Source organism: Urocitellus parryii, chromosome 1 (assembly GCF_045843805.1).
Source record: "Urocitellus parryii isolate mUroPar1 chromosome 1, mUroPar1.hap1, whole genome shotgun sequence".
Classification (NCBI taxonomy): domain Eukaryota; kingdom Metazoa; phylum Chordata; class Mammalia; order Rodentia; family Sciuridae; genus Urocitellus; species Urocitellus parryii.
In genome coordinates, this window is record NC_135531.1 from 127877115 (window position 1) to 127896003 (window position 18889).

The 18889-nt window shown below is 34.6% G+C and overlaps 1 protein-coding gene across 3 annotated transcripts in view; it reads left to right on the forward strand.

Moving 5' to 3' along the window:
• Window positions 1–18889, forward strand: part of Uimc1 (ubiquitin interaction motif containing 1) — a 122875-nt gene that overhangs the window by 40398 nt on the left and 63588 nt on the right. For all 3 annotated transcript variants that reach the window (XM_077797080.1, XM_077797086.1, XM_077797083.1), the window contains exon 3: window positions 6208–6292. In XM_077797080.1, the coding sequence (XP_077653206.1) occupies window positions 6208–6292 (85 nt within the window). The remainder of the gene's footprint in view (window positions 1–6207; window positions 6293–18889) is intronic.

The window sequence follows — 18889 nt, forward strand, 5'->3', positions numbered from 1 at the left end:
CTTCTCAACTATTGGCTGTTACTTCTTCCATATACCATAGTAGTAGTGGACCTGGAGGTAGAATACACATTCTTCTTGTGCTTCACTATTTTTTTTAAAGGGGGGGGGAGGGAGGGAGAGAGAGAGGGGATTTTTTAATATTTATTTTTAGTATTTAGTGGACACAACATCTTTATTTTTTTTTTTATTTTTATGTGGTGCTGAGGATCGAACTCAGTGCCCCGCACATGCCAGGCAAGCAAGCTACCGCTTGAGCCACATCCCCAGCCCTTGTCCTTCCCTATTGCTTCTAGAATACTGGAAAAACCTACTTTGCAGCACAAATCATAGTGTTATTCCTCCTACCTCAGCCTGAAGCAGTAATCTGCAATCTTCCTGACCATTCCCCACCTCTAACACTTCTCAGTTCATTGAAAACTGTAAGTATCACTTACCATCTTTCTCTTTACTACTCTTTGCCATCATTCTTGATGATTTCACTGTTTACATATTAGGCTGAATCATACAAAGCTGCGGTTTTTGTTGGTTCAAGTCAAGATATGACCCTTCTGATGCTCTGGCCTCTCAGTTCCTTGACCTCTTGGGTATCTATCCTAATAGGTCATAGCACCTCAGCCTTTCTCAAGTGGGATTCTGAAAAAGAAGTAAATCTAATGCCCTAAGGCATCAACTGTATGGGTTTTTTTGTTTGTTTTTGTTTTTGTACTAGGGATTGAACTCGGGCCCTCTATCATTGAACCATACCCCAGACCTGTTTTGTATTTTCTTAAGAGATAGGGTCTTGCTTAGTGCCTTGCTATTGCTGAGGCTGGCTTTGAACTTTGGATTCTCCTGCCTCAGCCTCCTGAGCTGCTGGGATTACAGGTGTGTGCCACTGCACCTGGCTCACTGCATGTTTTTAACTGTCTTCTGCATGTAGAGCTGTACCAGCTATCGACTCTCCTTGTCAAAATTAAGGAAACAGTCACTTCATTTTCTGTGTTCCCTGGTTCTGATAAGGAATCCTTATTGAGCCTGTCATAATAATAAACATGCTATTTTCCATATCTCAGTTTCAGATGTTCATTGTGTAATCAGTGTCACCTATCTTTTCCAACTTACTCCTTATAATACCCTAACTCCAGTAATCCTTTAGCCCTAGTAAGATGTCTAATCAGCTGACTTTGTCACCTTTTCATTTTCTTCTACCATTTGATGTCCCCACTTTTCCTCCTTATCTAATATAGATAGCACAATTTTTATATTAACAGTTCCCTTGAATATCTTGAATATTCTCTCAACCTCTTTGTATTATATTTCCTGGCAAAACCCTACCTTGTTTAAACCTATCCCTCCACCTATTAAGTGCCCCTTTTTGCTGAATGTGGCAAGGAAAAAACAAAACATGTAACTGTGCCACTGTGATCACATTTATTTAAGATCACAAACTTTAAGAGACCCCTCAGTGTTGCTCCTTCTCAGTACTGCTTAGCAATCTTTTTTGTTTTTGCAACTTAGTGAGATCCTTTCTCAATATAAAATTTAAAAAAGGGCTGAGGATGTAGTACAGAGGTAGAGGTTTGATACCTGGTACCAAAACCTAAACAAAATATCCCTCAAAAACAACACCACAAAAACCAAAACCTCAAAATAACTCAAGGAACTATTGTATGTATATATATAGATGTAGATGTGTGTGTTTATCTCCTCCCCTTTTTGAGATAGAGTGCTAGGCACTCTACCAATAGCTACATACAGCCTCAACCCTTTTGAATTTTGAGACAGGGTTCCCCAGACTGGCCTGAATGTTGTGATCCTCTTGCCTTAGACTCTCAAGTAGGTGGGATTACAGGTGTGTGCTACCATGCTGGATTATATGTATCCTTTATTTTGCTATGTACTTATATGAGTATTCTTACATACAACTCTCACTGTCATTGTTGACCAGCTTTACTAGTTTGTTTTTATTTCTCCACTGATACTTTAACACAAAAATAAGCTATGTACGTATCTTTAATTTCCCTTCTTTATGTGAAATATAGTATATTTCCTATTTATATTTTGTCCTTTTCTCTGAATAATATATCCTGGAAGTTATTACTTTTAATTTTTTTATTTTCTTATACTTTTTAAATATATCTTATTAGATTTTACTTAAACCTAACTTCTTGGGAACCCAGTAACTTATTTTTTGTTTTTGAGGTGGTTTTATCTGTTTTCAAAGTTTGATCAACTTTCATTTGTTCCTCTTTTGTCTGTTTTTTATCTTAGATTTTGAATTTCTGGGCAAAGTGCTCTACCATTGAGCTACACTTCTGGTTTTTAAATTTCTGATTTTCTATTTTGGCAGTGCTAAGGATTAAATCCAAGGCCTTGGATATGCAAAGCAAGTGCTGTGTCACTGAGCTGTACCCTGAGTCTTTTTTATTTTATTTTTTGAGATGTGGTCGTGCTAAGTTTTCCAGGCTCCCCTTGATCTTGCAATCCTCCTGCCTTAACTTTCTAAGTAGCTGGAAATATAGGCATGCACCAACATACCTGGGTATAGTTTTTTCTTAATCTTCAAAAGTTTCTTTGAATTCTGTTTGGAATGTCTTCTTAACATGTATGCATATTTTCTGGGTTGGTATTTAGGGGAGAATGTTGATAACCTGAAAATTTTTGATTTGCATTATGTTTTGTCTCATAGTTTAGAATTTATTCTTATCAGTTAATGGATAGATGAAATAGAGAGTTTCCTTTTCTTTACTTCAGTGAAGTCAGTTTCTTTCATGAATGATGGTGTTGATATAGGTGTGATATTGGGGGAGAGATTAACTCATTTGTGTGTGTGTGTTTTTTTCCCCCTCTCCTTCAGGATCATTTGTCTTTATTTCTCTTATTCTTCCTTCAGTGAATCTGAAGGAAGAATAAGAGAAATAATAATATTTAGGTGGACACAATATCTTTATTTATGTATTTATTTTATGTGGTGCTGAGAATCAAACCCAGTGCCTCATGCATGCCAGGCAAGCGTGCTACTACTTGAGCCATATCCCCAGCCCTGGACTTTTAATGTAGCTGTTGGTATGAAGTACCAAATGTTGAACCTGTGTTCAATGTTTGATCTTAATTTTGCGCTTTCTAAAATTTTATTGTATTTTTGGTACCAATGATTGAACACAGGGGCACTTAACTACTGAGCCATATCTTCAGCCCTTTTTTTAGTTATTTTTTATTTTGAGAGAGGGTCCCATCAAGTTGCTTAGGGCCTTGCCAAGTTGCTCAGGCTGGCCTTGATCTTGGGATCCTCCTGCTTCAACCTCTGGAGTCTTTGGGATTACGGCATTGCCACCATGCCAAGCTAAGACTTTTTAATTGTTTTTAAATATTTTTTTTTTTTAGTTGTAGATGGACACAATATCTTTATTTTTACTTATTTATTTTTATGTGGTATTGAGGATCGAACCCAGGGCCTCATGCATGCAAGGCAAGTGCTCTAACATGGAGCTACAACCCCAGCCCTGGACTTTTTTAATTTTAAGGGTGATTTTTTGAAATTTATTTTTTAATTAAAGATGGACACTATATATTTATTTTATATTTATGAGGTGCTGAGGATCGAACCCAGTGCCTCTTGCATGTTAGGCGAGCGCTGTACCTCTGAGCCACAACCCCAGCCCATTAAGGGTGATTTTTTTTGTTTTTGTTTTTTTGAGGCAGGGTCTTACTGTGTTGCCCAAACTGGCTTCAAACTAGGAATCCTTCTGCCTCTGCCACTCTTAGCTGGGATTATGTGCATATGCTACCATGACTGGCTTTTACATCTTTTAAAAAAGTTGATTTTGTCTATGGTTCTTTACTCTATTGTAATTATTATTCATGGACTCTCTTTTAAGTCTTTTTTATCTGTTCTTTGTACCCACAGATTTGCAGTAGTGGTGGGAGTGCTGATGAAATTTGTTACCTGCATTTTTTTCTTTCTTTTTAACCTGCATTTCTTTCTTGCATAATTTGATGTTTGATATTGTCTGTGGTCTTTGTAGGTCTTGTGATTTTTCTGGAGGGTATGTGGAGTGATTCAAATTTAGACGATTTACCCTTATCTTCTAGACCTTTTCATGTCAGACATTTTGGATCAGTTTATCACTGCTGAATCTCTTGTATATAATCTTGAGTTGCATCTTGTTAGAGTCTGTTATATTTACTGTATTTCTTTTTCTATATTCTTTGTGGGGTTTTTTGGCTATTTTTTGGCATATCTTTTGTTATTTAGGAAAGTATATATTTTTTATTCTAACATTTTTATAATATGACTTTCATAATTCCTGTTATTCCCTTTTTTTTTTTTTTTTTTTGCAGTGTGGGAATTAAACCCAGGACCACACACGTGCTAGAGCTTTGTCACTGAGGTGTACTCCTAGCCCTTATTCCCTTGTCTCTCCCTTTCTCCTTCCCTTCTTCCTTCTTTTTCCTTCCCCTTTCTCCTGTCACCTGTCTTCTGTCCTCTGTCTTATCCTGTTCTTTGGTTTCCTGAGCTGTGTCCCTACCCATTTTTAGTTTTTATTTTAAGACAGGGTCTCACTAAGTTGCTGAGGCTAAGTTGGAACTTACAAACCTCTTGTCTCTGCCTCCCAAGTCTCTGGGTTACAGGTGTGTGCTGCCATGCCTGGCCTCTTTTTTCTTATTTAATCTTTTAATGTTTACATGGTTTGTCAGTTTTAAATGGTGTTCTTTGATTTACACTTATGGACTATTCAGTAGTCAGTGCACTTATTTTATTTTCTGTTTCTATCTTTCATTAATTAATTGTATAATTTCTACATTATTAAAGGATATTTACATATTTTCTTATATTTTATCCCTACTTTTGTTTTAGTCTTATATCTAAAATTAAATATATTTATTGTTGATTCTTTTGCTAGTGCTTCTGTAATCATTTTTTGATTGAATGATGCTCATTCTTTGTTAGGTTTGTCAAGAAGAACTTATGAAGATAGCATTTCCCAAGTTCTTGCATGTTTGATGTTGTTTTTTCCAGTCTTGATAACTGAAAGAGTTTTTGGCTAGGTACAAAATCCTTTGTTTAGGAAATGCAGGGAAGTGATATTGGCCAAATCATATTGTTATATTGTATGCATGTAACAACAAATCCCACCTTTATGTGCAATTATAATGCACCAGTAAAAACATGGACAAAATTCCTTGTTTAAAAATATTTCTTGTGTTTCTTTAAAATAATTCCCTTTTTTGTATTGTTGCGTACTACACTAGGTATGTTCATTTCCTTTTTTTAAGAATGATTTTTTCTTTAGTTGCGATGGACCTTTATCTTATTTATTTGTATGTGGTGCTGAGATTTAAATCCAGGGCCTCACACATGCCAGACAAGTGCTCTACCGCTGAGCCACAACCTCAGTTCGGTGATTATATCTTTTTGTCTTTTTTCTTTATCTTTAGGATTTACCCAGTACATGTCTGGGAATTGATTATTCAAGGTCAACTTTCCAAGAGAATGGTGTGTACTTTCAAAGTGTAGATTCCTGGTCTTACTCCTCTGCCCTCCATTTCCTTGAAACGATTTATTCGATTATAGTTTTAGTATTAGTTTGTTCTATTGTTTGTTTTCGTCTTCAGAGATCCCAATTTTACATATATGGAAAAAACACACACACACACACACAATCATCTTTGTCTATATTTTTTTAAGCTGATTTTTCTTGGCTCATTATTATTTGTCTTTCATTTTTTGGTCCTCAGTGTCTCTTGGTTAACTGCTAGGTGGAGTGAAGTAGGTGTATTTGGTTCTGTTTTAGTTCTACAGAATTTATTTACCTTCTTTTCTTTTGTTTTACTTACCCAGTAGCTAAAGAGTGATTTAAAATAAATTAGTATGAAGTGAATTTAAACATTATTATTAGTTTTTAAGCTTTGAATTAAGTTTCTCTGATCTTGGGTAGATGCCTACTGGTAATTTTGGAAATTGGTTGATCTTTACCTAACTATGTATGTGATAGATAATAATGTCACCATATTATACATTTTTATTTTTATGGTTTTATTGGTTCCAGATATTATGTGTTTCCCTTTTTGTACTGCAAAAGAAACTTCTTCTGATGTCTTATATGCACATTTTTAACAGTCACTGATTCTTCAGAGTCCTTTTTTAGCCATGAAGAGATGTACAGGAGACAGAAATTTCTACTTTTAATTTTAGCCACCCTGATCATATTTCTTGTTTTGCAACAGGAACCAAAGGAGGAGAATGGATTGCAGAAAACGAAGATAAAACAGTCAAATAGAGCAAAGTGTTTGGCCAAAAGAAAAATTGCACGTATGTTTTCATTTTGGGGTTGAATTGGTACTAGTTTTATTTTTTTTTTCCTCGTTGTTTTCATTAGGAAAAGAGAATTGTTTAAAAAAGGATACTTATGCTTCCTATTTAATCTGGATTTATTAATTTTAGAAATTGCTTATACAATTATCTATAATTTATGCAATTATCTTGTTAGAGGGAGAATGCTGAAATAAAAAATGTGATGTTCAGGGCTAGGCCCATGTGGGTTTAAATCCTTGATTTATTTCTTACTATGTAGATATTAGGCAAGTCACTACTTTCAGTTTTCCAGTTTCTTCATCAATTTAGTTATTATCTAAATAGTAACACTTATTTAGAGATTCAGTTAGTAGTAACCCTCAAATAATTAATGGTACCTGTTGCTATTTTTTTCCATTAGAACGGTTAGTTGGAAGTTTGAATGTCACTCAGTTATGAAATCATTTAATCATTTCCTTATCTCTAAATACATTCATCTTTATAGTTAGATCTATTTAATGTACTCAAGTTATTTTCAGTCTTGAGAATTATTAGTAATAGTTACTTTTTTGTGGGGGGTGGTACCAGGGATTGAACTTAGGGGCACTCAACCACTGAGCCATATCCCCAGCCCTGTTTTGTATTTTATTTAGAGACAGGGTCTCACAGAGTTCTTAATGCCTTGCCATTGCTGAGGCTGTTTTTGAACTTTGGATCCTTTTGCCTCAGCCTCCCGAGCCACTGGAATTACAGGCCTGTGCCACTGTGCCCAGCCAATAGTTACTTTGTGTGTGTGTGTGTGTGTGTGTGTGTTGCTGGAGATTGAACCCAGGACCTTGTACAAGTGAGGCAAGCACTCTACCAACTGAGCTATACCCTAGCCTCATTAGTTACTTTATTTTTTATTAGTTCTTATCAATTATACTTGACAGTAGAAAGCTCTTTGATTCATTGTACACAATGGGAGCAGAATTTTTCACACCATTGTGCAATCATACATATACCTAGGGTAATGATGTCCATCTCATTCCACCATCTTATCCCTTGTACCCTCCCCCCACTTTGCCCCATCCAAAGTTTCTCCACTTATCCCCCAACAGTTAGGCATTATTTAGTAGTTGATGGTTTAGGTTTTGTCACCATTAGTATACTGTTGGTAGTTATCTGCTTGGTAAAATTTATATCTTTACAGTCAAAGTATGTTTTATCTTTTATTTAATTAGATTATGTTGTTTTTCTTTTATACAGTGAAATAATCTCTTTTGTTTTTTGAGTTTAGGCCATTTACATTTAATATAATTACATTGATGTGGTTGGATTAAAATTTACCCTTTTGAAAGATGTTTATTTATATTGTTTTTTTGTTTCACTTTTTTTTCTGCCTACTTTTGTACTTGCTGAATATTATTTTGATTTCATTTTATTTCTGCTGTTGGCTGATTTTTTTGGGTGGTACTGGGGATTGAACTAAGAGGCACTTGACCACTGAGCCACATCTCCGGCCCTATTTTGTATTTTATTTAGAAGACAGAGTCTCACTGAGTTGCTTAGTGTCTCACCATCGCTGAGGCTGGCTTTGAACTTTGAATCCTCCTCCCTCAGCCTCTCAAGCCACTGGGATTATAGGCATGTGCCATCACTGCTATTGGCTAATTATTTATATCTTTTAAAAAATATTAAGTGGTTGCCCTAGGGTTTATAGCACATGTATTTACTTAGTCACCTTTAAAAAACGTTATATATCTTCACATGTAGTATAAAGACTTTTCAATAGAATATACCCAATTCCTTTCTATCCCCCTTTGTTATGCTATACATTTTCCTTTTATAAGCATATAAGCTGTTGATACTGTTTTACTTTTGATAGTTGATTGTCTTTTATAACAATGAAAATAAACAATTAGAAATTCTATACTTTGCTTTATTTATGCCCTTTTTAAAAAATTTTTTTTTTTTAGTTGTAGATGGATACAAATTTTATTTATTTATTTATTTATTTTTATGTGGTGCCGACGATCTAACCCAGGGCCTCATGCATGCAAGGCAAGTGCTCTACCATTGAGCTATGACCCTAGCCCCATTTATTTATGCCCTTTTAAGAACTGTTTATTTCCTTATTTACATCTAGGTTTCTTTCCTGTGTCATAGTCTTTCTGCCACAAGAGCTTCCTTGCACACTTACTGTAGTATAGTCCTGTTAGCAAAAAAATTCTTTTTGTCTGAAAATGTCTTCATTTCTCTCTTTTGGGTTAACTCCTTTATTGAGATATAATTCATATATAATTCACCCATTTAAAGCATACAGTGTTTTGAAGTATATTAACAGTGTTATGCTGCTGTTCTAGAATTTTATCTTCCAAGAAAGAAACCTGTATCCTTGCCAGTCATACCAAACCCTTCATCTTTCCTATCCCTAGACAATTCCAGTCTACTTCCTATAGATTATTTGTTTATGAATTTGCTATTCTAGACCTTGCATATAAATGGAATCATATGAGGTCTTTTGTAATTGATTTTTTTCACCTAGCATAATGTTTTCAGTTTCATCCATGTTTTAGTATGTGTCAGTATTTCATTCCCTCATTGCCAAATAATATTTCATTACATTTCTATACCACATTTTGTTTATCCTTTCATGATTTGATGGATATTGGTGTTGTTTCTACTTTTGGGTTATTGTGACTAATGTGGCTATGAATATATTCATATGTGTGTGTGTGTGTGTGTGTGTATTTTTTTTATACATATATATATTTTCTACTGAGGATTTAACAACCAGGACCTCTTTACCACTGAACTTTTATTTTTTATTTTGAATTTGAGACCAATGAAACTGTTATCATCAAATAAGTTTTCCCTCCTCTAAATTGTTTTTGTCAGGTATTTTGGTTACAGTGATGCAAACTTAACTGAAACAGTAGGGTTTATACTTACATATTTTGGTTGCCGGTCTGAATTTTATGTCCCCTCATTGATACTCAATTACAGTCAGAGCTGGTTTATTCATTGGATCCTATATCTGAGATGTTTAATTCAAGTAGAATTTTTAAAAAATATTTATTTTTTAGCTGGGCACAATATCTTTATTTTATTTATTTATATGTGGTGTTGAGCATCGAACCCAGGACCTCACACATGCTAGGCGAGCGCTCTACCACTGAGCCATAACCCCTGCCCTCAAGTAGAATTTTTAAAAGAGTCTATTATAATCCATCTGGATTTAAGTAACTTATTTAAAACAGTTGTATTCACTGTTTTGCCCCCCCACTTGAAATGTGGCAATCTAGAGATATTTTTGGTTGCCACAACTTAGAGGGATGGTGTGCTACTGGCCTCTAGTGGGAAGAAGCCAGGCATTATACTAGCCATCCCACAATACAAAGGTAGTCTCCACACACAAAAAATTGTCTTTCCCAAAATGTCAATAGTGTTAGGGTTGATAAACCTAGATTCAAAATAAGTACAACTGTGCAAAAATAATGTTAATCAAATAATGACATTTTTGACAATAAGGATTCATTAATGTCAGTTTTTCTTTTAGGAGCCTAATATAGCAAAATAATGTTTTTCAGAGTCAGTGGTTATATTCTCATTATTCTATAGTTTACTCTTATGACTAATGATATCATATCTTTGAATACTAGCTTATAAATGTGTATTTTCCTACATAAAAAAGAAAGAACTATTGAACTTTTTTAAAGCTCTGAGATGAACATGTTACAGAAAAAATAATATTGATATAATATTTATTCTTAATAAAAATGATATAGCTTCAATTTAAAAAAATTTATTAAGACTGGACATGGTTGGGCTGGGGATGTGGCTCAAGCGTCAGCGCGCTCACCTGGCATGCGTGCGGCCCGGGTTCGATCCTCAGCACCACATACAAAAAAAAGATGTTGTACCCGCCGATAACTAAATAATAAATATTAAAAAAAAAAAAAAGACTGGACATGGTGACACACGTCTGTAATCCCAGCTGCTTGGGAGGCTGAGGCAAGGAAGATTGCAAGTTTGAGGCCAACCTGAACAACTTAGTGAAACCCTGTCTCAAACTAAAGTTAAAAAAGGGCCAGAGATGTAGTTCAGTGGTAGAAGCCTGCATGATGTCCTGAGTTCATCCCTAGTACCCATTACCAATAAATTAATATAGCACAAAGAAGAAAGTAAAAAAGAATACCATGCAAAATCCATTACCTTAGAAATAACTTAATAGACATTAGTTAGGTGATTATTTCTGACATGTATACATAGATATAGATAGAAAGTTTGGATGTAGTAATTTCATAAAGATAGGTTTATATGTACAGTTGATCCTTATTATTTGTAATTCAACATTTGCAAATTTGCCTATTTGCTAAAATTTATTTAGAAACCTAAAATTAGTACTTTTGGTTCTTGTAATCATTAGGGAACATGCTTAAGCAAAGATTTTTTGAGTTGTCTGATGTTCACATTCCCCAGGTGAGGCTGAGCAGAGTGATGCTGTACCCTCTGTTTTAGTTCTTAAGACTATCAATGTGTTCTTTTTGCAGTCTATTTAGTGCCACAGTTTTTGTATTTTCATGTTTTTTCTTGATGATTTCACTATTTGAAATAATCCTTAAGTGTAATGCTGTCAAATGTTCCTAAAGTGCAAGAAACTGTGATGTACTTTATGGAGAAAAGGTGTGTTAAGTAAAAACTTCATTCAGACATGAGTTAGAGTGCTGTTGGCTATATGTTCAGTTATGAAACACAGTATATATCCTAAATTTTTATCTTTCAATACATACAGTGGTTTTTAAAATTCTACTTCTAGTTTTAATTTTAACAGTTCCTTATTGTTTCCTGATGTTTTTCCCCCCATTAATGATATCCTAAACTTGTCTCATAGATATAATAATGTCTTATTTGCCTGAGGATATTAATAATTATTGAAGCTATTTTTTCCTTCAACTTATTTTTTCAAATTTTAGTCCTTCACATTAGAGGGTTTTCTTTGATATCTGGTAGTTTCTTTTTTCTTAATTGCTTAAGGTTTAAGAACTTTGTGTGTGTGTGTGTGTGTGTGTGTGTGTGTACGCGCGCGCGCACATAACTATCACTGTGTGTATGAGGGAGGGTGGTGTAGAGCATTTTATCTTAATGAATGATCTTTGAAGATTTAAAAAAAAATATTGTAGCATTTTTTTAAAGTTGTAGATGGACACATACCTTTATTTTATTTATTTATTTTTATGTGTTTCTGAGGATGGAACATGTGTGAGGCAAGCATTTTACCAGCTACAACCACAGCCCATTTGTAGCATTTTAAAAATGACTAGATATAGAAAACAACCTGATTGTATTATAGTAGAGTAGTGGGTACAATATATTATGGCATAAACACATTATGGAATATTTTTATTGTATTTATTTTAAAAATGTGTATTTTTAGTTGTAGATGGACACAGTGCCTTTATTTTATTGGCTTATTTTTTTTTTTATGTCGTGCTGGGGATCGAACCCGGTGCCTCACGCATGCTAGGAAAGCATTCTACCATTGAGCTACAACCCTGGCCATGGAATATTTTTAAATTGCCATTAGGGAACAGTTTTAAATTGCCAGTCCCTCCTTCTTCATTGTGGTATGGGAAATTGAACCTAGGATTTCACAGTAGGCAGGCTCTCTACCACAGAGCTGTATCTATAGCCCATTTTAAAACTTTTTAAAAAACTTGAGATAGAGTCTTACTAAAAGTTGTTCAGGCTGGCCTCAACCTTGTAATCTTCCTGCAACTTCTTGAGTAGCTAGGATTACAGGTGAGTGCCATGATGTCCAGCTCTAATTTTTAAATTGTGTTTAAATATACAAAATTTATCATTCTAGTTATATAGTTAGTGATACTAAATACATACATGGTTTTGTGCAAGCATCACTATTTTCCTTCTGTTTAACTTTTCATCTTATAAAACTGAAATTCTACACTAAACAACAACTCTCTGTCCCTACTACCCCAGAATTCTAGGGGAAAAAAAAAAAAGAGAAAATGATAAGGAGAGCTGGGGGTATGGTGGTATATGCCTGCAATCCCAGTGGCTGGGAGGTTGGGGCAGAAGGATCTCAAGTTCAAAGCCAGCCTCAGCAAAAATGTGTGGTGACAAGCAACTCAATGAGACCCTGTGTTTAGTAAAAATACAATATAGGGCTGGGGATGTGACTCAGTGGCTGAGGTGCCGCAGAGTTCAATCCCTGGTGCCAAAAAAAAAAAAAAAAAAGAAAGAAAATGATAAGGAGGAAATTGTAAATAATAACAAAGTTTAAGAACTGAAGGTTACACATTTCTAAAGACATTTAGGTATCCCCATAGAAGATTCTGTTTTATCCTATTTGTAAAAGCTAGGCATAGGTCATAGTGATCTTAAAAACAAGAAATACACAAGCCACCTTCCCCAGTCTCATTCCTGCCAGATGAAAAGTTCTTTACACTGTAACACGGCCTGATGCTTACATTATATGGTGAGCCCTATGTTTCCCAGAAGACTCTCATGCCTTTTCCATAGACTTTCTCTAAATCTTTCACATGTGAAATCTCAAGAAGTTGAAGTCTAAGTATAAGCCACTGCCTGCTCAGTTTTATTTTTTCCTTAGGGTTGTTCTTCTGACAATAGAAATATTGTTCTTGCCTTATTTACATAGTTTTGTGTATTTATCACTACGTTTTTATATTAATCACCTTTCACATTCATCTCTACAAAAGTGTTATAAAATATTTACTTGAGGAAAAAGAACACATTTGATTCTTGTTTTCGAAGTAGTTTTATAGAAAAAAAATCACAGGTAGCACTAGATTAGCAAAAACGAATCATTGCACCCTTGGCAAATATAGGATTAAGTTCTTGTGAGCCTCTGGTTACATTTTCACCAACCAATCAACACCTGCTATGAACATGTGTGTACAAATATCTTTTTGAGACCCTGCTTTCATTTCTTTTAGGTATATAACCAGAAGTAGAATTGCTGGATCACATGGTAACTCTATTTAATTTTTTTTAAGGAACTATCATACTTTTATATAATGGCTGTACCATATTTACATTTCCACCAGCAGTATATAAAGGTTCTAATTTCTCCACATCTTTGTCAATGCTTTTTTTCTTTTTGTTTTGGTAGTAGCCATACTAATGGATATAAAGTGGTATCTTATTGTAGTTTGGTTTTACATTTCCCTAATGATTAGTGATGTTAAACATCTTTCCATGTACTTATTGGCCATTATACAAGTTCTTTGACCATTTTTTTTTGTTGTTGTTTTGATGGTTGAGTTTTTTGGAGTCACTTATATATTCTGGATTTTAATCCCTATCAGATGTATGATTTGCAAATATTTTCTCCCATTCTGTGGGTCACCTTTTTATTGTTGTATTGGGGATTCAACTCAGGGCCTTAGGTATTGTCAGCATACTATTGGAGTCTGTGACCAGGGTCTACTCACTTCCTTTAGAGTTCAGTTAATAGAGAAAAGTGGGAAATAAAAGGAGTTTATGTCAGTTGGCCAGTCTAAGAAGATAGCTGGTCTGGAAAACTGTCTCCCTGGTCTGGTAACAGCTTCAGGATTATATAGGAGAGAGACTAATGCAGGGGGACAAGAGGTATGCATAAGCATAATAGTCTTGGTCAGTTTGGTGGCAGGTCTGGTGTTGCAGGGTCCTATTGGCTCCCTGCTGGCATCCTCCTAGCATAAGGGATTGAACCAGGCAGTTTCTGTTCCCATCATGAGATGATTGCCTGTAGGAAGCTGCAAAGAAGAAATAATCTTAAAGAGAACAGGTCAGAGTGATAAAATGGAGTAATTCAGGACAATGACTGGATCCTTCTTTAAGTCTTCCAGTTTTAAGCTATGTCCCCAGCATGACTTGTCTTCTTACACTATTGATGTACAAAAGTTTTTAACCTTCATAAAATAGACTTTATCTATTTTTTTTTTGTTGTTGTTGCCTGTGCCTTTGGTGTCAACTCAAGAAAATAGTGTTAAATCTATTGTTGTGATGCTTTGTCCATGTTTTCTTCTGAATTTTATAGTTTTAGGTCTTAAATTTAAGTCTTTGGTCCAATTTGAATTATTTATTTATTTGTAGTACTGGTGACTGAATCCAGGGTCTTGCATGCTCTAGGTAGGTATTAACCACTAAGCCACATTCCCAACTCTTGAGTTATTTTTTTTAAAATATTTTTTTAGTTGTAGATTAATACAATACCTTTATTTTATTTAGTTTGTTTATGTGGTGCTGGGTGTCGAACCCTGCACCTTCAATGTGCTACGCAAGTACTCTACTCCTGAGCCACAATCCCAGCCTGAGTTAATTTTTGTATATACTTTTAGGTAAGAATTCAACTTCATTCTTTGATACATGACTATTTGGTTTTCCCATCATCATTTGTTGAAAAAATTGACCTTTCCCTACTGAATGGTTTTGGCACTATTTGACATGTATATGAGTGTTTGTTTCTGGGCTCTTTATTCTATTCCATTAGACTACATGCCTATTTTTATTCTAGGATCCCCCACTGTTTTGACTGGAGCTTTGTAGTAATTTTTTAAAATCAAGAAGTTTGAATCCTCTAGATTTGTCCTTTTTTTTAAAGATTGTTTTGGCTATTCAGAGTCCCCCGAGATTGCATATGAATTTTAGAATGGGTCTTTCTACTTCTCTAAAAAGTGTAATTGGTTTTCTGCTAAGGGGTGATTGTGTTGAATCTGCAGATTATTTGGGTAGTAGTGGCATCTTAACATTATTAGGTTTCTAATCCATGAACTTGGGACATATCTTCATTTATTAATGCTGCCTTTAATTTATTTTAACAATGTTTTGTAGTTTTCATTGAACAAGAGTTTTACCTCCTTAGTTAATTCCTAAGTATTTTATTCTTTTTGATGTTATTATATGTGGAATTGTTTTTGTAATTTCTTTTTATGATTGTTGTTAGTATATAGAAATACAAGTGATTTTTGTGTGTTGATTTTGTATCCTGTTACATTGCTGGATTCAGTTATTAATTCTAACTTTTTTTTGTGGAAGTTTTAGGGTTATCTACATATAAGATAGCATCTGTGAACAGAGATGATTTTATTCCTTCCTTTCCAGCTTTGATGTCTTTTACTTTTTCTGGTCTAATTGCTCTGGCTGGAATCTTTAGTATTATGTTGAAATAGAAATGGTAAAGGCAGGCATCCTTGCCTTGTTCCTGGTCTTGGAGAAAAAGCCTTATAATCTTTCCCTCTTCATTATTATATTCACTGTGATTTTTCAGATATAGCTTTCATTATTTTGAGGTAGTTTCCTTCTTTAGTTGTTGAGTGTTTTTATCATGAAAGGGTGTTGAATTATATTAGATCCCTTTTCTGTCTTGTGTGTTTTGTTTTTTTCCTTTCAGTTAATTGTGGTGTCTTACATTGGTCAATTTTTACATTTTGACTTATACTTTCATTTCAGGAATAAATCACACTTTGTCATGGTATTTAATCTTTTATTATGTAGCTGAATTAGTTTACTGGTATTTTGTTGAGGATTTTTACATTAATGTTTATAAGGGATATTGGCTTATCTTGTGTCCATCTTGTCTTTTTTTTTTTTTTTTTTTTTTTTGTACCAGGGATTCAAGTCAGGGACACTTAACCACCAAGACACATTCCCAGCCCTTTTTTGTTATTTTATTTAGAGACAGTCTCACTGAGTTGCTTAGGGCTTTGATAAGTTGCTGAGGCTGGCTTTGAAATCTTGATCCTCCTGCCTTAGCCTCCTGAGTCACTAGGATTACAGGCCAGGCTTGTGCCACTTCACCTTACCTTGTCTGACTTTTGCTATCAGGGTAAAACTGGCCTCATAGAATGAGTTAAGAAGTTTTCTTGCCTCTTCAATGTTTTGAAAAGTTTGAGAAGGATTAGTACTAGTTTTTCTGGGGAAAAAAAGAGACAAAAACAAAACAAAAGACCTCCCTTAATTCTTAAATGTTAGGAATTTGGGGCAGAGAATGAAATTAGATGTTTATGTTTAGTCTGCCATCCTTAATAGCAAGTATCTATGCATTTTATCCAATGCAAAAGTTGTGAGTTTGATTTCATAGAGAAAAAAATGAATTAATGACACATATATGCTGAAAATACAGATAATTTTTTTCCATATGAAACAATAGATTCTTTTTTAAATTTTTTTTGGTACCAGGTATTGAACCCAGCCGCACTTAACCACTGAGCCTCACCCCAAACCCTCACCTTTTATTTATTTATTTATATATATAAATTATATATATATAATATATATATATATATAATTTAGTCATAGTCGAACACACAGTACCTTTATTTTATTTATTTATTTTTATGCTGTGCCGAGGATGGATTGCACATGCTAGGTGAGTGCTCTATTGCTGAGCCACAACCCCAGGTCCCCTCCCAGCCCTTTTTTATATTTTATTAGAGACAGGGACTCACTGTGTGCTTAGGGCCTCACTAAGTTGCTGAGGCTGGGTTTGAACTTGCCATCCTCCTGCCTCAGTCTCCTGAGTCACTGGAATTACAGGTGTGAGCCACTATGCCCTGCCAACAATAGATTGTTAAATTCCTTTTTTGGTTAAGAAAAATATGAGTATTGACAATAAGAAAAATGAAGCAATTAACATTCTTACAGTTTTTCTTCCTTCCCTTCACTCACATAGATTTTTGTTAGAAATATTTTTGCTAGTGCCTTGTTAAAATGCTTATTACATTTTGTCCCATAATCTTCACTGTAATATTATTTGATTTATATATAAGTAGAGGATTGATTTCTCCCCATTACATTATTTTTTCCCTATGCTGTATAATCGATTTTTTCATTGCTTAGTTCTTTAGTATTTTTTTTAAAATATATATTTATTTTTTAGTTATAGGTGGTCATAATATCTTTATTTATTTTTTATGTAATGCTGAGGATCAAACCCAGTGCCTCCCGCATGCTAGGCGAGCGCTCTACTTCTAAGCCACAACCCCAGTCCTAGTTCTTTATTTTTTAATTTTATTTTTTGGTACTGGGGATTGAACCCAGGGGCTCTTTACCTCTGGGCTTTTTTAATTTTTTGAGACAGGGTCTAACTAAGTTGCCGAGGCTGACCATGAACTATAGATTTTCTTGCCTCAGCCTCTGGAGTCACTGGGATTACAAGAGTGCACCATAGATTGCTTAGTTATTTATCTTTTGTTTTTTTGAATGATAGCAAGTTTTTTTTTAATTTCTAAAATTTGTTCTAATCAGTAAGTTTTTAAAATTTGATAAAATATACATAAGACAAGCCTTACCATTTTAACCTTAAAGTATATTATTCATGATATTTAGTACATCCACAGTGTTCTCCAACTTCAGCACAATCTAATTGATAAAACTGTTTTTGTTAACTGTCCATTAAATAGTCACTTTCTATTTCCTCTTCTCCCAGTCACAACTCCTTTCTGTCACTGTGGATTTGCCTATTCTGGAAATTTCATCTAAATGTAACATACAAAAATGTGGTATTTTGTGCCTAACTTTCACTTTGAATAGTTTTTTATAGTTCATATTGTAATATGAATCACATCTTCATTATTTATTTACTTATTTTGAGATAGGGTCTTCCTAAATCAACCATATTGGCCTTGAACTTGTAATAGTTCTTTTTTAAAAAAAAACATTTATTTTTTAAATGTAGGTGGACATAATACCTTATTTTATTTTTATGTGGTGCTGAGGATCAAACCCAGTGCCTCACATCTGTTAGGCAAGGCTCTACCACTAAGCTACAACCCCAGTCTGAGACATTTGTTTTTATCCTTACCTTTTGGTTATTGTGGATAGTGCTACTGTGAACATATATGTAAAAGTTTTTATTTGAACATCTGTTTTCAGTTCTTTTTGGTATACATCCAGGAGTGGAATTGCCAGGTCATAATATAAGTATGTTTAACTTGTTGGAGAATTATCAAGAATTTAAATTTAATCTCCAGTTCCATACCACATTTCATATGACTGGTAGAAATTTAACCTCATTCATTCCTAAGAGGGCTGTCCCCTTTCTCCTAGCTTGAGTCACAATTGTAGAGTCTTATGCTATAACATGGTAACAGAGGGGGACCCCTTGGGGCATTGGTCAAAACTCGGACAATCTCTGAGACATCCATGGGATCTATCCATAAGTTCTCTTTGGATCTGAAAGCTGTCTGCTCTTTATTCTTGCCATAGAGAGATTTCTTGTGAGACTTGGTTCTTTCTCCCAGATATATCAACATAGCCATTCTTTTTTTTTAAATACTTATTTTATTTTTTAGGTGTAGATGGACACAACACAATGCCTTTATTTTTATGTGGTGCTGAGGATCAAATCCTGGGTCTCTCCGTGCTAGGCGAGCGCTCTACCGCTGAGCCATAATCCCAGCCCCTACATAGCCATTTTTGTTCAGGCCCTTGAACCTGCCTCAAGGCATTAGGGATCAAAACTTTGGTCCTTCTGCTCTGAAATGTACAGACTCTTTTCCTCTTCAACTCCAGGCCAGGGAAAAATTTCTAGTTTACTTCTTTTCCCAGGCTGCTTTGCTCATATTCTTTCAGGTTAGTATTTGTTTATTTGTTTTAGTTTTAGACATA